Source organism: Dinoponera quadriceps, unplaced genomic scaffold (genome assembly GCF_001313825.1).
Source record: "Dinoponera quadriceps isolate SergipeBrazil2010 unplaced genomic scaffold, ASM131382v1 scaffold37, whole genome shotgun sequence".
Lineage (NCBI taxonomy): Eukaryota > Metazoa > Arthropoda > Insecta > Hymenoptera > Formicidae > Dinoponera > Dinoponera quadriceps.
In genome coordinates, this window is record NW_014554446.1 from 1,178,349 (window position 1) to 1,195,930 (window position 17,582).

Sequence of the window (17,582 nt, forward strand, 5' to 3'; positions counted from 1 at the left end):
CGTATGTGTTTCTCTTTACGTCGAGGTGAGTTACGTTAACCCTTAAGCGGCTTACTGAGGTTCCGCGAGTATCCCGTAGGGTCTTGAACGTATTGAACGAGCTCGTCGTTCGCGTGAGAACTTCTTTCTCGAGTTGTTGCGTGTGTCAATTTTGGCGAGTGCTCTTGCCGGTGTAATCCTCTTTCCATTTATCTCATAAAAACAACAGCGGACAACGAATTACGTCTCACGGGTAGCAAATAAATTTCCCGGTTCCCTGGTAGGGTCGAGTGCGCAAACGGTGAGCGATCGGCTGCGTGTTGATACGAAGGTATCGTAGCGATCTCATAAATCTGTTTGGCGGATTGGCCCCGTCGAGGGTGGTCACGTCGTAAGCTCCGCAGTATTTGGGCTTGTTGGGGATTAACCGGTGACTATTGCTTCAAAAGCGACGCAGTTTTCTCGAAGCGACGCGCAGTTTGTAGCTTGTAATAGGACGCATCGCTCGACGTTGTAAGGACGCGATGACGTCATCGCGAGCGCACCGGGAAATGCTCGTAGGATTTAGCCACCTCGAGGAAGAGACAGTGAAGACGAAAGAGAACAAGAGAAAATGAAAGAGAAAGAGAGAGAGAGAGAAAGAGAGGGTTGCAAAGAGAGCGAGGAAAATGATGGAAGACGTAATCCCGCTTAAGAGGCTTAGCTCAACGATCCTCGAGTGACCAAAGATAAAGGCGAATCTGCGCGACGATACTTTAGATGATCGGTTCCGCGCGAAAAGAAAAAAAAAGGAGTATATCGCGTAAACAATGCTCTTCCGCAAGAATGATCGTTCGCCTTGAGCGACAAAAGGAGTTTTTCTTCGTCGTTGTTCGCTTTTGTTCTTTCATCGCGAACAGAATGGAGGTGGTTCAGAGTAGAAGGAAATTAATTGTATTTATATTTCGATGTGAATGCGATCGTATTCGCGTTAAGTAGCGACGGTTCGGTGAAGAACCGGAATAAACTAAAATTAACCCCGCTGCACATGGTGCATTCTAATTAATGCATTTCTAGTAAGTTATCAGAACTCACTATATTCAGTAGGAAACAAACATAGTGGTGTTGTGGGCTTTAATGTGTAGGCTTTAATAATGTATATGCTATGTGTGCACTTTACACGATGTTTGTGTACGCGTATGCGCAAATTTAAGAAATTAAATATAAAATTAACATAAAATAAACACATAATCAGAGTTTTATTTTTAAATATTTATATTATAAATAATGTATGTATAATTAAATGATATATAACGGATAATATTAAATTAAATATCACATAATTAAAACATTATACACATATTATTAAGTAAAATGTTGCACAATTTTTGCATGTTTCTTGTTACGTGACCAGCTGCTTTATGATTGGTTGGCAAGATTTCTGCTTTTATGGATATATAGTAATGTGCTTGAATTAGGGAGTCAGTAGCTATTATGTAATTGGTTGGCGTAACAGAATACAAAGTTCACGTGACTTGTTGGCACCTCTCCTATTAGAGATTCTGTTTTCTTACAATATGTCTTGCGTTATGTTTACGGAAATTCGTATATGTGGGCCTTAATTATAATCAAGCTTCATCAATAATGACTAATCACTTAGGGAAGACTGGGGCTTGGCTGAAGGGGTAAGCTGATTAACCGATTATTTCTGCTATTTTCTAACAGATTACAGAATCAAGCAAGCAGAGATTTTTAACTTACTCCTTTAGCCAACTAGTTTCAGTTTCCCTTATAAAGAAAATTAATAAAATAAAAAAAAAAATAGTTTGTTTTAGAGAAAAAAACCCGCGGTTTCAATTTCCAAATAATGTAGAAAATATGCCACCAGCTAAAACAGAATTTTTGTACTCTAGATGACAGTCGAATAAGCTAGAAACGGCGGAAAATAGGCTTAGTTAGCAATCATGCGGCGAACTCGCCGATGACGCGAGGAAATTCCGCTCGGCTCGATCTTTCTTTACCGTTCCGAATTTCACGACGAGAGGCGTGTATATCCTTGATTAATGCACTGAAGACCGAACGTATATATACGAGAGGCAGCGCTGAATCTCGCAAAATTCGCGGATCATCGTTTCCGGAAGTTCGGAATGTGCGCACGAATTTGCCGTTCACCTCGAAAATTTTATATTTCCGCGATATCAATATTTCCGGATAACCAAGTTCATTTTTCCTCCATATATATATACATGTACCAGGGCCAAATGATACTTTTATTTTATTTTAATATTTCGAGTGGACTGAGGACGGCCGCCGGTCCGCATCCGCGATGATTCACGTAATCTATTTCGGCTAATGCCGCATGCGTCGAATAGCGCCGTAGGCAGATGAGCCCGATGCGCAATGTTAATGCCGGACGGAATAGGCGTACTAATTAGGGGATATTTCATTAGGACGCGCGTAAATAGCCGGTAAAATCGCCCCTGAAATTCCGTCCGCTGGACGTTTACAATCGTGCGTGAGTGCGTGCATGCGCTCGTTCGCACTAAATACACACGCTCGAATGAGCGAGCGCGAGTTTACCTCGTCACTTTTGTCCCTTCGAAACTAATGCCACAGCGGAAACTGGATTGTTAATAAGCGGCATTTGCAAAAGCCAACGACAAGATTGGCGAGTATTGAATTGCGCGTCACTCGGTAAATAATATTATTCAACACTATATGTTGGTGTGCGCATGTATCTCATCGTCGACAACTATGACATGTTTATTGCGTGATATAGGACAGGTTGAAAGGTCACGCTGAAAGCACCTCCGTGCCAGGTTGGCCGTGGCAGGTTAATCGTAACTAAGGTAGATTTCATCGTCGATAACGACATGACTGATACCTCGCCCGGTGAGCCGTGAATCTAATCGAAAAAGAATCAATCACGTCTGTGGACAGACAAGTGAGCAAATACACAGTAAAAACATTTTAAATTCGTGTTAAAATTGGTCCTTGTTAAAAAATCTTGGTATTAAGTTTCCAATATACCCGTGTATTAATTTAACATATTGTGTTTATGTTATTTCAATATTTTCGGTTAAATTGATATTCAATACATATATAAGTGTTAAAATAATACATTTACATACAAATTCCAGTGTCGATTAACATATCATGGACATTAATTTAATGTTAATTTCTGACATAATATTTGCGTTACTTTTCAACATATTCACCTTGTTAAACTATCACAAATTAATTTTGTGTTAAATTAACACAAAAATTTGTGTGGATAGTTTGCGACATGTGAAATGTGTTGAATTTAGCACAAAATTTTATACTGTGCATTCATCATCAACTTCGATGAGCTATTTCAACGTTTAAATGTTCGAGAAAGCGTTTGTGAAAAGTACGTATATTCTTTTTTCTTTGGCTCTTGTACGATGTATCCGAAGCTCATAGAAATGAGTGAAGAATACTTCTTCCCAAATCTTCACTCATTATTAGAAGAAACGTCTTCGGTGAATTTTGCGAAACGTAGGTTCGATGTTTCCTCGTCGCGTTCTCGCAAAAACACGCACGCGGGAGATGTCGCATGCATTTAACGTGCAATTGCAGGGCACGATATATCTTTATGCACGAGCGCGTTGTCTCGCGTCGACCGTGGATTACTCGTGCATAGTTCTGCGAATCGTTCGCGATTTACGACCGTATGCGACCGTACGCGACCGCGGGTCCCTCGATTTGAGGAAAAAAGAAGTGATCGATGTAGCGCCTACCTCGTGGAACCAGGTCAGCTTGTACGACCTGGGATTCGCCCTGACGTTGCACTCGAAGTAAACGTCGGAGCCCTCCTTGATGTCCTTCGGATTCAAGGTGGAGCCCATCTTCAAACTGGCGATAGGCGCGACTGCAATCAGAATGGCAGATCGAATGGTTGAACAAGATGCTCGTCTTTTCTTCTCTTCTTCTTTCATGCCGCGTACTCTTACGGGGAGAATCATCGGTTGGTAAAAAGCGCCGTTCGAATCTCCAAATTCTATTCTTTGAGAGTTCGGCTGGAAACTACAACGGTGACCGAGATAAATGAATAATGATAAATTATTTTGCGAACGAAATATTTACAGGGCGTGTGTGTGTGTACGATAGCTACGTCGGGTCTTTTAATACGTCCCGCGAACGCAGTCGCGGAAAAAGGGCGAACGCCGCGAGCGTATCGAACGTGACATCGTCGGTAATTTATAAACGTCGCTTTGACACAGCATTATTTATGAACCGGCAGATACCGGCGTGCACACGGTGCAATAATGTGCGGATATAAACGGACCGGTGTTTAATGAAATCTGCATTTTCGGCGGGGTCGAGTTAAAGCGCGGAAACACGACGAGCGGCCGTAGTAACGCGCGTTAGCCCGGGATTTTTATCGCGCGCGTATTTCCCTTTCGTGAAACTAAAACCGATCGATCACCGGCCGCGGACGGTGCGCGTGTCTCTGTAAACAGAGAATTAGTTAATTCGAGAATGATAATGACGATAATAAAGGACGATCATTAGGATTTGATGTCGTTAATCGATATACGCGCGTCTCTGTCTCGCGGATGCCCATATTGTTCGTGTAACGGAACGACTGTCTTTCATAGATCGTCCAACGAATGCGAGAAAAAGGCGAAATAAAATTAATTAACATGAATAAACATTAAAAGGAACAAGCATTAATAACGTAAAATACGTCTCATTAAAATTTTGTCCCGTAATTCTATTCATGGAGTCATTTGGCCAGGAAGAATGCAAAATTTGCGCGACAACTCTTCAATTTATTTTAATTAATTATAATTACACAAATTCCGTCATGAAATTAGCAGACGCACACGCGCGAATTATTTAGGCCGGCCTCGTTTAATATTAATGTGGAATTTCTCCGATGACTTTTAAATATTTATTGTATATTCGCGGCTAAAAATGCACGCGCGTGGCAAATTTCGGGACTAATTTAATAACGCGACTGCGTAAATTGCCTGATGCTTTCATTTACAGTGCGGACGTGAAATTTCGTTAGTAGCTTTCCAATTCAATTAATTAGCTTTACTAGAATGGGAATTAAGCCATATTTGAGCCGCCGCGAGTGCAACAATCGATAACTGTGCTCTCGCGTAATGGGATAACGTTATTATATATACCATAGTATCTCGTAAATAGGATTTCGATGTTTGATAGCGAAGAAACGAGCTTAAAAGCGACTCTTGAAACGAAACTCCGTGCGCATAAGCCCGTCCCGTTTTAAGTGATAAAGCAAAATGGAGCTAATTTGATTCACGCTTCTAACGGCGAGATTGCAAAAGAAACGCGGAGCCACAGTTATTATCGATAAATATTCCGATCGAAGCTCGGAGATTTTCGCGAATGCCCATGTAAAACGGCTTACAATTAGGCACAATAATTATACTGTACAAGCCCGTGTCGAAATTTTGACCCCACATTAATCCTGCAAATTCCGTCGAACTTGAAGGAGGAGATCTCGAGGTATAACTTACTGCCGTGTTGCATATTGAAACGCAAAAAACGACTTATTTCGGAATTACTTAACATTCGATAATGACGCGTGACATATGAGCGAATATCGTTTCATCTCGTTCGGCCTCATCCTGCTTGTCCGTCGAGAGAAATATTATTCGTTGCCGTTGTCGCGCATGGACATCTCGTTTGCAAACGGAATATTTGTAACAGTACAGTCATATATAATTTCAATTACAAGCGTTGCATACACAGTGTATCAGCATCGCGTAACACTGCGAAATGGTAATTGCGTGTTAATTCAATCTAGTTTCGTAACACGAGAAACAACCAATGAGAATCGCGGGTGTACACGTCGACAAACAAAGAGGCATTGATTCCCGCGATCGTTTTGCCATGCGCGCTCTTCTCTCTCTCTCTCTCTCTTTCAATATTTTTCTTCGATTTCCCGTAGTATCGATTCGCCGAAATGAGGAAAAAATTATTATTCTTCGCGCGGAGCGAAAGAGAGAAAGAAAGAAAGAAAGGAAGAGAGAGGGGGAGAGTGGTGGGTGGAGAGAGAGAAACTGATTTTTAATTAACGTGACTTTAATAAAAAACGCTGGCTACGTAGACGGTGAAGTCTACGATGTAGCACGGTGTATCGCAAAAACACAAGGTCTTGGCTGTTCCGCGAGAAATCAGCGAGGGAGTATCTCTTTCCTTTTCTTCTCGGCTGTTCGAGAGAGATAATCGAAGAAAAACATACCCGATGATCGCAACAACCGTTTACGCCGGCCTCTTAATTGAACGGCAACAAGAAAGTCGGAGGCTGAATTAAATTGTAACCCGGCGAATCCGATGCGCGAGAAGATGCGACAAACGTTCCGGCGCGAAGACGAGACTCAAGTAAGCACCCAAGTAAGTATGTCGTTAATTGTATTATCGGAATACCCGAGTATATCGGAGCCGCGTTGTCGTCGGAACGAGAATAATTTACGGGAGAAAAGGAAGGTAAAAAGACCGGGGAGAGGGTAGGGGGGGGGGAGCGTTACAAATTCCCGCGGTGATTCGCCGTTTCGTTTCGTCGTGAATCCGCGGAATCGCGTCGTGCGATTGCGAGGGCGGAATCCACGATCGCGCCACGGGATTACAATGCGGTCGCGATTCTGATATTCATATCGGTGGCGGAGCCGCTGATTACGTCGGCGAATACGTTGCAGCTCGCGAGTGCACGCGGGAACTCGCGACACACTCCGGGACGCGTAGCATAATCTCGAAATAAATCTTACATCGGCATACACCACGCGCCCGCCGGATTGCGCGCACGTGTTGCGAGCACGCTCGATATAAACGCGCGTGCATGCGGCGACACGCAATATGCAGCCCGATGATGCAACCCGGCGATGCAGCCGCGCTTCGAAATTCGCGGAATACGTGCGTCCTCGTGCAGTATAACCGCATCCAACCCCCTCCTCGCGGGGGATGACGCTCCTTCGCACGTGCATCCGCGCGATCGTATCAGCCGCGTTCGAGTCCTTCCGTCAGTGAGCTTTTCGGCCGGCGAGAGAAGAAACTCTTTCGAGCTCGGAGGGTTGTGTCTCATTAAATGTTAACGTCACGACAAAGATACATCCTTCCGAAGCCAAGCGCTATTAGGCGGAACGCGACGGTTACAATTGTGGATCCGACTTGACTCTTATTCTCTGCAGACGAATTAATTTGTCAACCTACGACACGATATTCACAGTCGGATTTTGTATTTAAGACCGTATTAAATTCACCTTCAGATGTTTCGTAGCTAATGAAACGAGCCGTGCAACATGTGAAGATGAACTTAAGACGGTCTTAAATATAAGATCCGGCTGTGAATACCGGTCATAGTCTCAGTCTTTCTTTTGATGAGCATCGGCACTGCGTTTCCCCAGATATCAGGTCGTCAAGGATGAAATTTGTAGAAAAAAGGCAAAGTTAGTTGATAACTTACAAATATAAGGAATTATTTTATTTTCATCAAAGTATGCACCCATTGTCTATACACTTTTGCCATTTAAGCGGCAGATTGTTTAGGCCGGTGGTGTAAAACCCTGGCGGACGAGAGTCAATGAATTCCTGGAAGGCCAGTTTTACAGCATTGTCGGAATTAAATTGTTTTCCTATTAAAAAGTTGTCCAAATTGCGGAAGAAGTGGTAGTCAGTGGGGGCTAGGTCTGATGAGTATGGAGGATGATGAAGAAGTTCCAACTCCAATTCCTGTAGTTTTGCCACAGTCATTTGTGCAGTGTGTGGTCTAGCGTTATTTATTGCAGCACTATTTTAATCATGCTTGACTCTTTTCATGGCCCTATAATTCGATTCAATAGTTTAAGAGAGCCGGAGATATTGGTTTTATTTTCAATTTCATCCTTGACTGCAGTTCGCGCGACAAAATTCGCGTAACCGTGACATTGCGCTGTCTTCACCAGATTTGTTTTTTTCCAGTGTAATCACGCGAATGTAAACCCGCGCAAAGAGAGAGAGAACCGACCCCGCATAACGTCACGAATGCACGCTAACGTGTGCGTGAATTGCTCAATTCTTTTTTTCCCCCTTATGAATTTTCATATTTTTTCGCCGCAACGCTGACCTACATATGTCGTATTTCCGTGCGCAGCCGACGGCTTGATCCAACGACGTAACGTCGCGAATATTCGTGTCCGCTTGCTTCGTTCTTAAATGCCGGTGTTCCTCTCTCCCCGCCTCTCTTCCCTGCGACAGTAGGCCTGTCGATATTATTTTACGAGATTGATTTTTAAACGCAACACTTACGCGTACGTGCGCGTCGCGTTGTATTTTTCGCGCACCGTCCGACCGAGCGAAATTGCCTGGATGATTGGTTAGCGGTTTCCGATCGCGATAGAGCAATCGCGCGCGCGCCCCTGCGCAAAAGCGACACGGCGAGCAATTATCGAGCCGCGTCGGGCATTTTCATTTCTGCGGGAACACTCGCATCGCGCGCGACACTTTTTTTCTGCCAAACACGAGCGGCGTTGCGCGCGCGCGCGCCAGCGTGTATCCGGTTTCGAGCAAACCGCGAACGGACCTCTGTATTGAATTGTCCCGCGCCGTATTTATTCTACGCCTCTGGGGTGCCCTCCCGATAACAACATGCCGTTGGAAATATGAAAAACGGCATTGCACCGCGCATAGAAAATTCCGCACCGACTGCTCCTCTTCTCATGTAACGCATGGATAATATGCAGAATCCTTCTGAACCGCGTTGACAAAAATAGAATTCTGTTCGCAGAGTTGGCAGATGTGACGTCTCGCTTCTGTTTCCGAAAAAAGCCCGAATTTATTAGCTTCTGATTGTTTCTCCCAACAATTGAAAGTGGGAAGAGGTATGCAGAGAGGGATGGGAAAATTTATCCAACGGAATAGCGAGATTAGTAGAAACGTTTCAATAAGCGATATTTCAGTAAAAAAATCGCAAATCCTCCTGCTCCATCGTAACGCCAGTACTGACATGGTTGCGAGCTCAGAATGTGCAAATGTAACTATGCCATAGATGAACCGGAGGTCGCAAAAGTCTCGCGACCTTGAGGGTGCGCCGCCATTCGTAGCAGTCACTGGTGTTATTTGTTCGATAATGAAACTCTTTTCTCTTCGGCGATGGATAGATAACGACGGTCCATCGTCAGCAGCATCTCGAGCAATCGTCCCGGGTTAAAGCCTGGCACTCGGATAGCGTGGCCATTGTTCGTTCGGACACCCCGTAGAGCTCGCGTGGGCCACCGCCACTTCGAGCGAATTCGATTCATCAAAGTTCTTGCCAAACGAAAAGTCTCGATAAGGAGGGCGAGAAGGGCGCAAATGAAAAAAGTGAGAATAGCAGAGGAAGACAAAGTGGGACAGGAGAGAAGACCGAGTGGGACAGTGTGTCAGGTGTGAGTGAACGAAAAATTTATTGTCCCGCGAGAAAATCTGATTTGAGCGCGGAAAAGGGATGAAAGTATTATCGTTCTTTTAAGGCAAACAGTCCACCGGGGCGAGGCAGATCTGTGTGGAGTTTTACAGAAAAGTAATATAGATTGAATGTATAAAATGTCAACTATGTTCTCTTGCACTGAACGGATTATGCGCGAAAGCCAGACGGGGGAATTATTTTACGGGGAGCGTAAAAGGGCATGTGTACGATGTAAAGGAGAAAAAGAAGGGGATCGCGATAATAGCTTATTAAAATTATTCGGCAAAGAGGTGACGCGCGGCGAGTAATATTAGAAGAGCGTGTGCGCGAGACTAATGTTCGTCTAAGGAAGCTTAAATTTAAAACCGGCGCAGGCACGACGGCGGTGGCGACGACGACGAGAAGGGAATTCACTTGGAAGTTACGAGAAACGGGGACGAAGAAGAATGTAATAGGGGCGGCGGAAAAGGCGGAGAAGGCGGCGAAGACGAAATGCGCCGGCAGGCAGGGAAAGGAAGGGTAGGGTAGAGTAGGGAAGGAAAGGAAAGGAAAGAAGATGAATGTCGACAAAGTAAGAAATGTCGACGAAAAAGCGCGTGTGCACGCAGACCGACGAAGAAGATGCAGTGCGAGAGGAAGGAAGGACGAGAGGCGGTGTGTCGAGGAACGCAGCGAGAGTTTGGCGAACGAAGGCGAAGGAAACCGAGTGAGAAACGGCGAGGTGGAGAAACAATAAGAACAACCGGAGCCACGAGCAAGATGGAAATCTTGCGGTGAAGAAAGATAGATTAAACATTTAAAAGAAGAAGAAGAAGGAGAAGAAGAAGAAAAAGAAGAGAGGCGCAGAGGGAAAGGGAAAATACTCTCGAGTCAACAAAAATACTTGTTGGACAAGTATCTTGTCTTGAACATTCATAATAAAATCCAGATTAACGTGCGGTACATCATATCTCGAATCTGAAACTAGTATTTCGATTACAGTTCGTTCGTTCGTTCGTAGCAACTCGCCTTTGAAAGAATACTTGAAACGAATGGCTTGAAATTATTCCGTATATAACGAACAGTGCTGCAAAGTGATTATCGGAACAGCAGCCGTACCGGGGGAAATGAAATCCTTCATATACTATCGTATCGTATGGTTCCTGTTTCAAACTGCCACGCTTTAAGGAGAAATCGGAGGAGGGAAGAGAGACGAAATAAAGTTTGGTAGAAGAGAGCGAATGGGGTGGGGTTACACCGAGACGAGAGTAACGATAGGAAATGAGAGAGGAAGAGGGAAAGAGAAAGCTCGGGGAAGAGATCTCCGATCGGAGCCGAGATGGATCTATAGCAATCGCGGCTTCGCGATATGAATTCTGCAACGTGTGCGATGGATCGACGCGATATCAGCCGGCGGATTCTTTCCCGGCTGCTTGTCTCATCGCGCGATGGACCCGATTGATATCGACGCCCTGACCCGCGCGAATTTCCGAGGAGGGTCCGAACAATCGACCCGTCCGATCTGGAAGGATACACGTTGATCCTGTCGAGTCGACGAGTCGGGAACGAGCGACCGAGAGCGTGCCGGATTCCGACGGGATTAACGATCGACCTTTAAACCTTTGACGAGTCATTTGGAGAAACGCATGTTAATGATGGCAATGCGATAACCAGAATCCAATTGGATATTTGAAAGTGAAATATTTTTATCACTCGAGAGATAGAAGTTATAACTCGCCGGCTCGTGACATCATCAACGCTTGGCCACGCAGGTGCGCGAGAGTACCGAGACAATAGGCAAAACATGTAAACGCATGCCCTCCTGCGAATCATCAACAGGCGGTGTTTATCACTGAATGCCGAGATCGCCACAATCAAAACATTGCGCACCTTCGAGGACGTGGTATCCTCGCGCGTCGCAGGTGTTCCATTACGTTTGGAGTTCGTGAACACATACACACGTCGATATGTTATTCATTACTCCTGTCGATTGATTAAGATATTTCGTTGATTACTGAACTATTTAATCGAGTTCTCGTCGGTATCGCGTTCATTAACATGAGTTTCTCCGGTCGTATCTACGGGAGTATCAGTGCAAGTGTCAGTGTAAGTGCCACAAAGAAGCAATCAGGATGCTGGATCAAGAAGCCAGGGTAGGGGTTGCAGGACAACGCTACACGGGCCAACAGTATATATTATATATTTCAAAGTATGTTAAATTATTTGCTCTGTACAGGTTTCCGTTTTTAACGAATGTATAACGAGCACAGAGAGATATCTGAGTTGAAATTTAGGTCGGCATTCGTAGTCAGTCATCATTTGATAAATCATTATAGCTTCATTAATTTCGGGTTATTCGTCAATTTGTTCTTGTGCTTATTACATTATTTCATGCAAGATATACTGATCCCAACAGCCGAATAACAATCCATGGGTACGAATCTATAATTTTGTTTTTAAACATTCTAAATAATTCACTAAAACTACAAATATCGGCCTTAAAATGTAACGTAAATCTTGTAATTGATTTTTATGTCTAATAATGTTCCTTGCATTGTGTGTGAGTATGATGTACGAATATTTTTTTATTTCTATTTAGCCTTGTTATTGTATGAAATCTAAATTTAAATTTCTATTCGTAAACACACACGGTATTATTGAACATATTGAATATATAACTGCTATCTTTTCCTTGAGAGTTTCAAATCAGCCCTTTTAAAAGCTTTAAATTTCATGAAATCTAGTAAAAAAAGAAAAAAAAATTCAGAAAGAGATAAGGTTAAAATATGTTATCTTTTATTTATTTTTTCATTAATCTATATTTGATTACTTAATATTTTCTCATCTCACATTCTTCATATTTGCCGTTAAGATTATATAATTAATATACATTCTTATTGTGAAACTAAGAATATAGATTAAATCCTGATGAAATGAATTGAGATAATCGAATGTTAAATAATTCTCGAACAAATGCTTTTTCGAGCTTCTTGAATATTTTCTTCTAGTTTTTTATAGTTTCTTTAATATGGAGGAAACGTTGATAAGCAATTATTTGCAAGATAGTACAACAGCTTGTGTAGCGTTATCTTTAAAATTCTTTCTTGGTACTTCAAGCACGACGGAATTTGTGGGATCAGTGTAGAACTAAAATTTCGACTCGAGACATGATGCAGAGATATAATGTATATCAAGCCGAGCGCAAAGCTAATGTTAGTTGTTATGATGTGGCACTTCCGCACGTTATAATGTTACAAATAAGAATGTCTCGTTCATGTAACGACTTTCGTAAAATGTCTATAGACGTGGTTCGCACTTTAACGATTCAGAAATCGATCGTACGTCAGATCTATTTCGAAAGAGACGCCGGAAATGGGACTTCTGTTCGAGAAATTTTAATCGTTCGGCGATCAAACATGCGATTCTTTTTTATTTGAAGATAAAAATATAAAAATTTACTCAGGTGGACAGAATATATTGTGATCTACAAAAATACTGAGACGAATCGTGATGAAGAGAGGGAGAGAAAGACAGAGACAGGTCGTTTCTTTTACAATAAAAAGCGAACTCAATCTGCGATATGTTTTTAACGAAAAAGAAAAAGGAGAAAAAATATTTTACGTTCGATTCGAATCGTTGCGCAGGCCAGTTGAATCTGTAAAAGGATTTATCAAAGTGGTAGAACAGCAAGAGCGCAAGAGCACAATTTTTGGCGACACGACAGATCGACGGCTTCAAAGGCTATTAATTTTTAATTAAAAACTTTGTTGTCTTTCTTTCTGTCATTCGGAAGGCAGACACTACTGGCGAGCAGAGCGGACTCGACAATATCATGCGCGGTCGTCCTATTATAGTCGTTGCGACTGAAGGAACTTCGACCACGGTTCCGTCGATTTTTAATTAAAAACTCTGCAGTCGCCGTCCGTAAATGAATGCGACCGTCCGATAAATGAACACGATACGTTCTTATATCACCAAGACAGAGACGCGATTATCTTCGTGTATATCTATTAAAAATATCTTCATCACGTAGTTATTATATTTCAAAATGTGATCCCTCTTTTTATAAGAAAAGCTCCTTTGTATTGTCCGGTTCTTTTTTTTCTCCTTTTATAATCTTCGGGCTTTTAATATCGAATGATGATTGAGTGAAGAATACGACCGCTTGTTTTATTATCGTTCGGAAGAGGATCGATGATGTTAACGAAGGTATCGGTTTGCAAGGTAGCTCGATATGTCGGTCACTGTGAAATTGACAGAGCCGTGATTCAGAGTCCAGCCGAGCGAGGTTAACGATGAAGCTTAACGATTCAAGGAACGCGAAATTTCCTCCGCGGCGTTTCTCAGGTATCGAATTGCACCCGGCGATCGAGTTCCTTCCAGTTCGAAGCCATTTAGCTTCGCGAGTAATGGCAGTCGATAATGGCTTTCCAACGTACGAAGACAATGCTCGGATTTATCGTTTTTACACGGCTCTGACGCCGGTGCGATTACGCGATTCGCGGACGCGCGATGAATCCGTAACTTATTCGCGCTCGCGCGCGTCACTTTTCACGGAAGAAATACCGTAATGATAAGTCTCGCATCAGACCTCGAGATAGAGATGGCTTAGAAATGGAAACGAAAACATACTGAGTAATGAATTATGAATAATATAACGGTAAAAAAAACATAGGGGAGAGAGAATGTAGAAATATTGCGATGACAAATACAATCGGAATAGATTCGCGATATTGCAAACTTTATAAATATTATATTTAACTCTTGGTATACCATCAGGATACATTAAACTTAATTTTATTTTTCGTATACCATCAGGATACATTAAACTTAATTTTATTTTTCGAACTCCTTTTTACGAGCAGTTTCAATTATGGCTTAAGAGAAGAAATATCTAAGAAATAAAAAGAATATTTATATTCGATGCGTACTACCAACATATTTATTTATACCAAAATATACATTTTTGTATTTCTTCAAATGAGAAAATGTACATTTTCATTAATCTGTAGTTCGAAAGCAATTATTTATTTCACTTAAATAGAAAAATTTATATCTAAATAAATATGTTATTAATATCTACGCCGAATAAATATTTTTGATTTTTTAAACATTCTCTCTTTCGAGATATTTGAAATTTTAATATCTTAATACGCACCTAATATATTCCATATTTTATGCGTATATTCCGCAGTTTCCTCGCACCGATGCACACGAAATATCGGTCACTCTTCTACCCTGGCGTACTTTGTCGGCGCCTACGGCGCAAATCGCACGGGCGAATGCACTTCCGCGATGATCACGCTTTCGTTAACCAACGATTGGCTGTATACGCCGGATGGAACAACGCCACGGATTACGCGGGCGTACACGTATACGCAGTGCGAGTAGTGGTAGTCAATTAGGAAGCGACAGTAGTACATGTCAATATCGTGCCGACAGCGGTAAAGCTCAAACACGCGGCCGCGCACAGATGGGTGGGCACGCGCGCGAGAGCACGCGAGGATTGCCGTATACCGGGTTAATTTTGGGAATGATAACGAACGCTTGCGGACTATGGTAGTCAATTAAAGTGCGGCGCTCTATTACAATGAGGAGTTTACGCGGCTATGCTGGCTACAGCCGGACGCTGTGACGACGGCGGCTGCGGTGGCTTCCAGGAGTTAACTCCGCTCGTCGTAGTTAGCGGCCTCGCACGGAGCCATGGATAAACACTTAAATGCCCATCGAGGCGATAATTGATAATTGCCTATTTGTCCTGCTGGATGATGCACGCGCTGTTACTTGCGTCTCTCCGATCGCAAAAATGTCTCGGAGCGTGGGCCGGCTGCGCCCGGAAACGATCGATCGCCGTTATTGTGCAATCGACGAGAACCTTATGTGCTTGTTTCAGTAATTCTGTTAACTCCTTCCTTTTTATTCTCTCTCTCTCTCTCTCTCTCTCTCTACGTAATACAGACTTTGCTCGCGCCGATCGTTTAATACGCCTGCCGGGTGGTAATTTTAGACTCGATTATCTTTTAATTAATTAAGGCCACACCTTTCTCCGGGGCGACGGGGATTCATCGCACAGGGAGAAAATATATTCCGATCACACGCATCCCGGTACGCGTTTGTTTTTATCGACGCTGTACTGCAATTTTAATCAAGGGGCGACAATCGATCGCGGACATTATCACTTCTAAACCACGCGGAACAGTGCGGGCATAAATCATGCACCGACGCGGGGACATAAATCTTTCCGCGTCAACAGCGTGAATCCTTTCCATTCCGATAATCGAACGTTACCCGGTCCGGCTCGTTGAGCCGTGACGATCTCATTAAAATTATTTTCCTTCCAACCTGAGACAGCTTTATCGAGCACGGAATTTGTTACGATTAATAGTTCCTAAAGGCGGAAACTAATACGCGCGCTTGCGCGTAACGCTCTATCGAAAGTATGAAAAGGATCGATCGGTCGACGAATAAATTGTACGAAAAAATACGATATCGGAATATGAAGGAATAGAATATTATCCAGTAAGAGAGAGCACGATATTAATAAATACGTTATAAAATAAAAAGAAAAAAAGAGAGGGGAGAGGATGGATTCCACGCGAATTTATTTTCGAATATATCATATTATTTTCTACGAAAGGCGATCCACGGCGTATGCGCGTATCGGCCATAAACACCCGACCGATTTAAATCCTGCTTTCGCCGACGTAAAGCCTTCCTCAGAAGTGGATTATCCTCTCCGGCAGCTGCTGTCGTCCGTAAATCAGCGGATTCGTCGACACTCGCAAATTGGACATTCGACCGCGATATCGATACCTCGGAACCGCGGGTGCGGGCGTGTGAACCGCGAAATTGGCGAAACTACGATACCGGCCGCCGTCCCAGTGTGCATTACGCGCGTATCGCGTCGTATCGTAGATAACGATTCGGCACGCATCACTTACGGTCGCGCCGGCCACCTTAATTAATCACCGAGCTCGACGATCGCCGCCGTCGGCGAGTGTTTTCAAACACGGCGACTTTGCGAAACGTGATACGGTGATATTTGCAGATTCCTTGCGTAATACCGAGGGTCATTTTTTAGCACGTTACTCGCGGAAACAACGCGTCCTGCCTGCCGCATGAATAATCGAGGCGATCGCATGCCGTCCCGCTCGTCTATTTGATCGATTTAAATGCGGCTTCATTTCGCGCCGCCTCCCTCGGCCGTTAATTGAATATTAAATGCGACGGATTCAATAAAAAGCACGATCGTCCGCGGACGCGTATTTGTCAGCCTGATTTTAGATTGGTCGCGCACGAAGCAAAATGATTAATGCTCCATTTGAGATCCTCCATCGGCGAACGCACGCGGACAGTTTTGTCGCTTTAATTATCCGTCGGATCTTGCAAAGCACACGCAGCGACCGAGCGAGCGAGCGAGCGCGCGTGATTTTTTCCGTTTTAATTGCGCTTTTGAAATATTCCGCACGTATGGAGGACTTTCGAAACATTCTCGGGATTTCCCAGATTACGCCGGGAATTTCATCGCGCATCCCCCGAATCCATCGCATCGATCGCGCGACCGTTGATCATCTTAGATGCGATTTGGACGAGAATCGACAACGGAATCGCGAAATGATTGTCGAAAGTTTCGAGTTGGGTGAATGCGTGGTAAAACGGGTATGCGAAGAGAAAAGCTCAATGAAAATGGAACAATGTTAAATGAGATATTAAAACTTTTTCATTGTCAATGTTAATTAAATTTTCACGTTACATAACTAAACATTGAGATCAAAAGAAATAAAAAAAAATATAAAAATTCCTTTTTTTCAAAAAGCTCTTTGAAAGTGTTGAAGATAAGGCGTTGAAGATAAAGTGAAATGGTTAAAGGCAAGATGATTTTGCCATTATTGACAGATAAATCATAAATAAATCTTACTACTTTTTTTTCCTTTATGTTAAATCCTGCACATTCGTGTCCAATGTCGACAAATTTGACGAGCCACTCGATCTTCTACAAACTATGAATACAGGCGTGTGCAATACATGCACTAAATAACATCAGCAAAGCGACACAACAATTCATAAAAATATATCAGATTTATTGGCTGTCGTAAACTCGTTCGAACTTGCGACATGTGTAGCCCCGGTTATTGTTCGTCACGGATAAACACGTTAACTCGCCTTTCTCTTTCTTATACGCGTAAGTCGAAGTCTGTAGTTGTGTAGTTATTTTTATATAGTGATT

The 17,582-nt window shown here is 43.1% G+C and overlaps 1 protein-coding gene across 2 annotated transcripts in view; it reads right to left on the bottom strand.

The window, feature by feature from the left end:
• Positions 1-17,582, bottom strand: part of LOC106750209 (nephrin-like) — a 207,696-nt gene that overhangs the window by 22,485 nt on the left and 167,629 nt on the right. For both annotated transcript variants that reach the window (XM_014630391.1, XM_014630381.1), the window contains exon 9: positions 3,720-3,850. In XM_014630391.1, the coding sequence (XP_014485877.1) occupies positions 3,720-3,850 (131 nt within the window). The remainder of the gene's footprint in view (positions 1-3,719; positions 3,851-17,582) is intronic.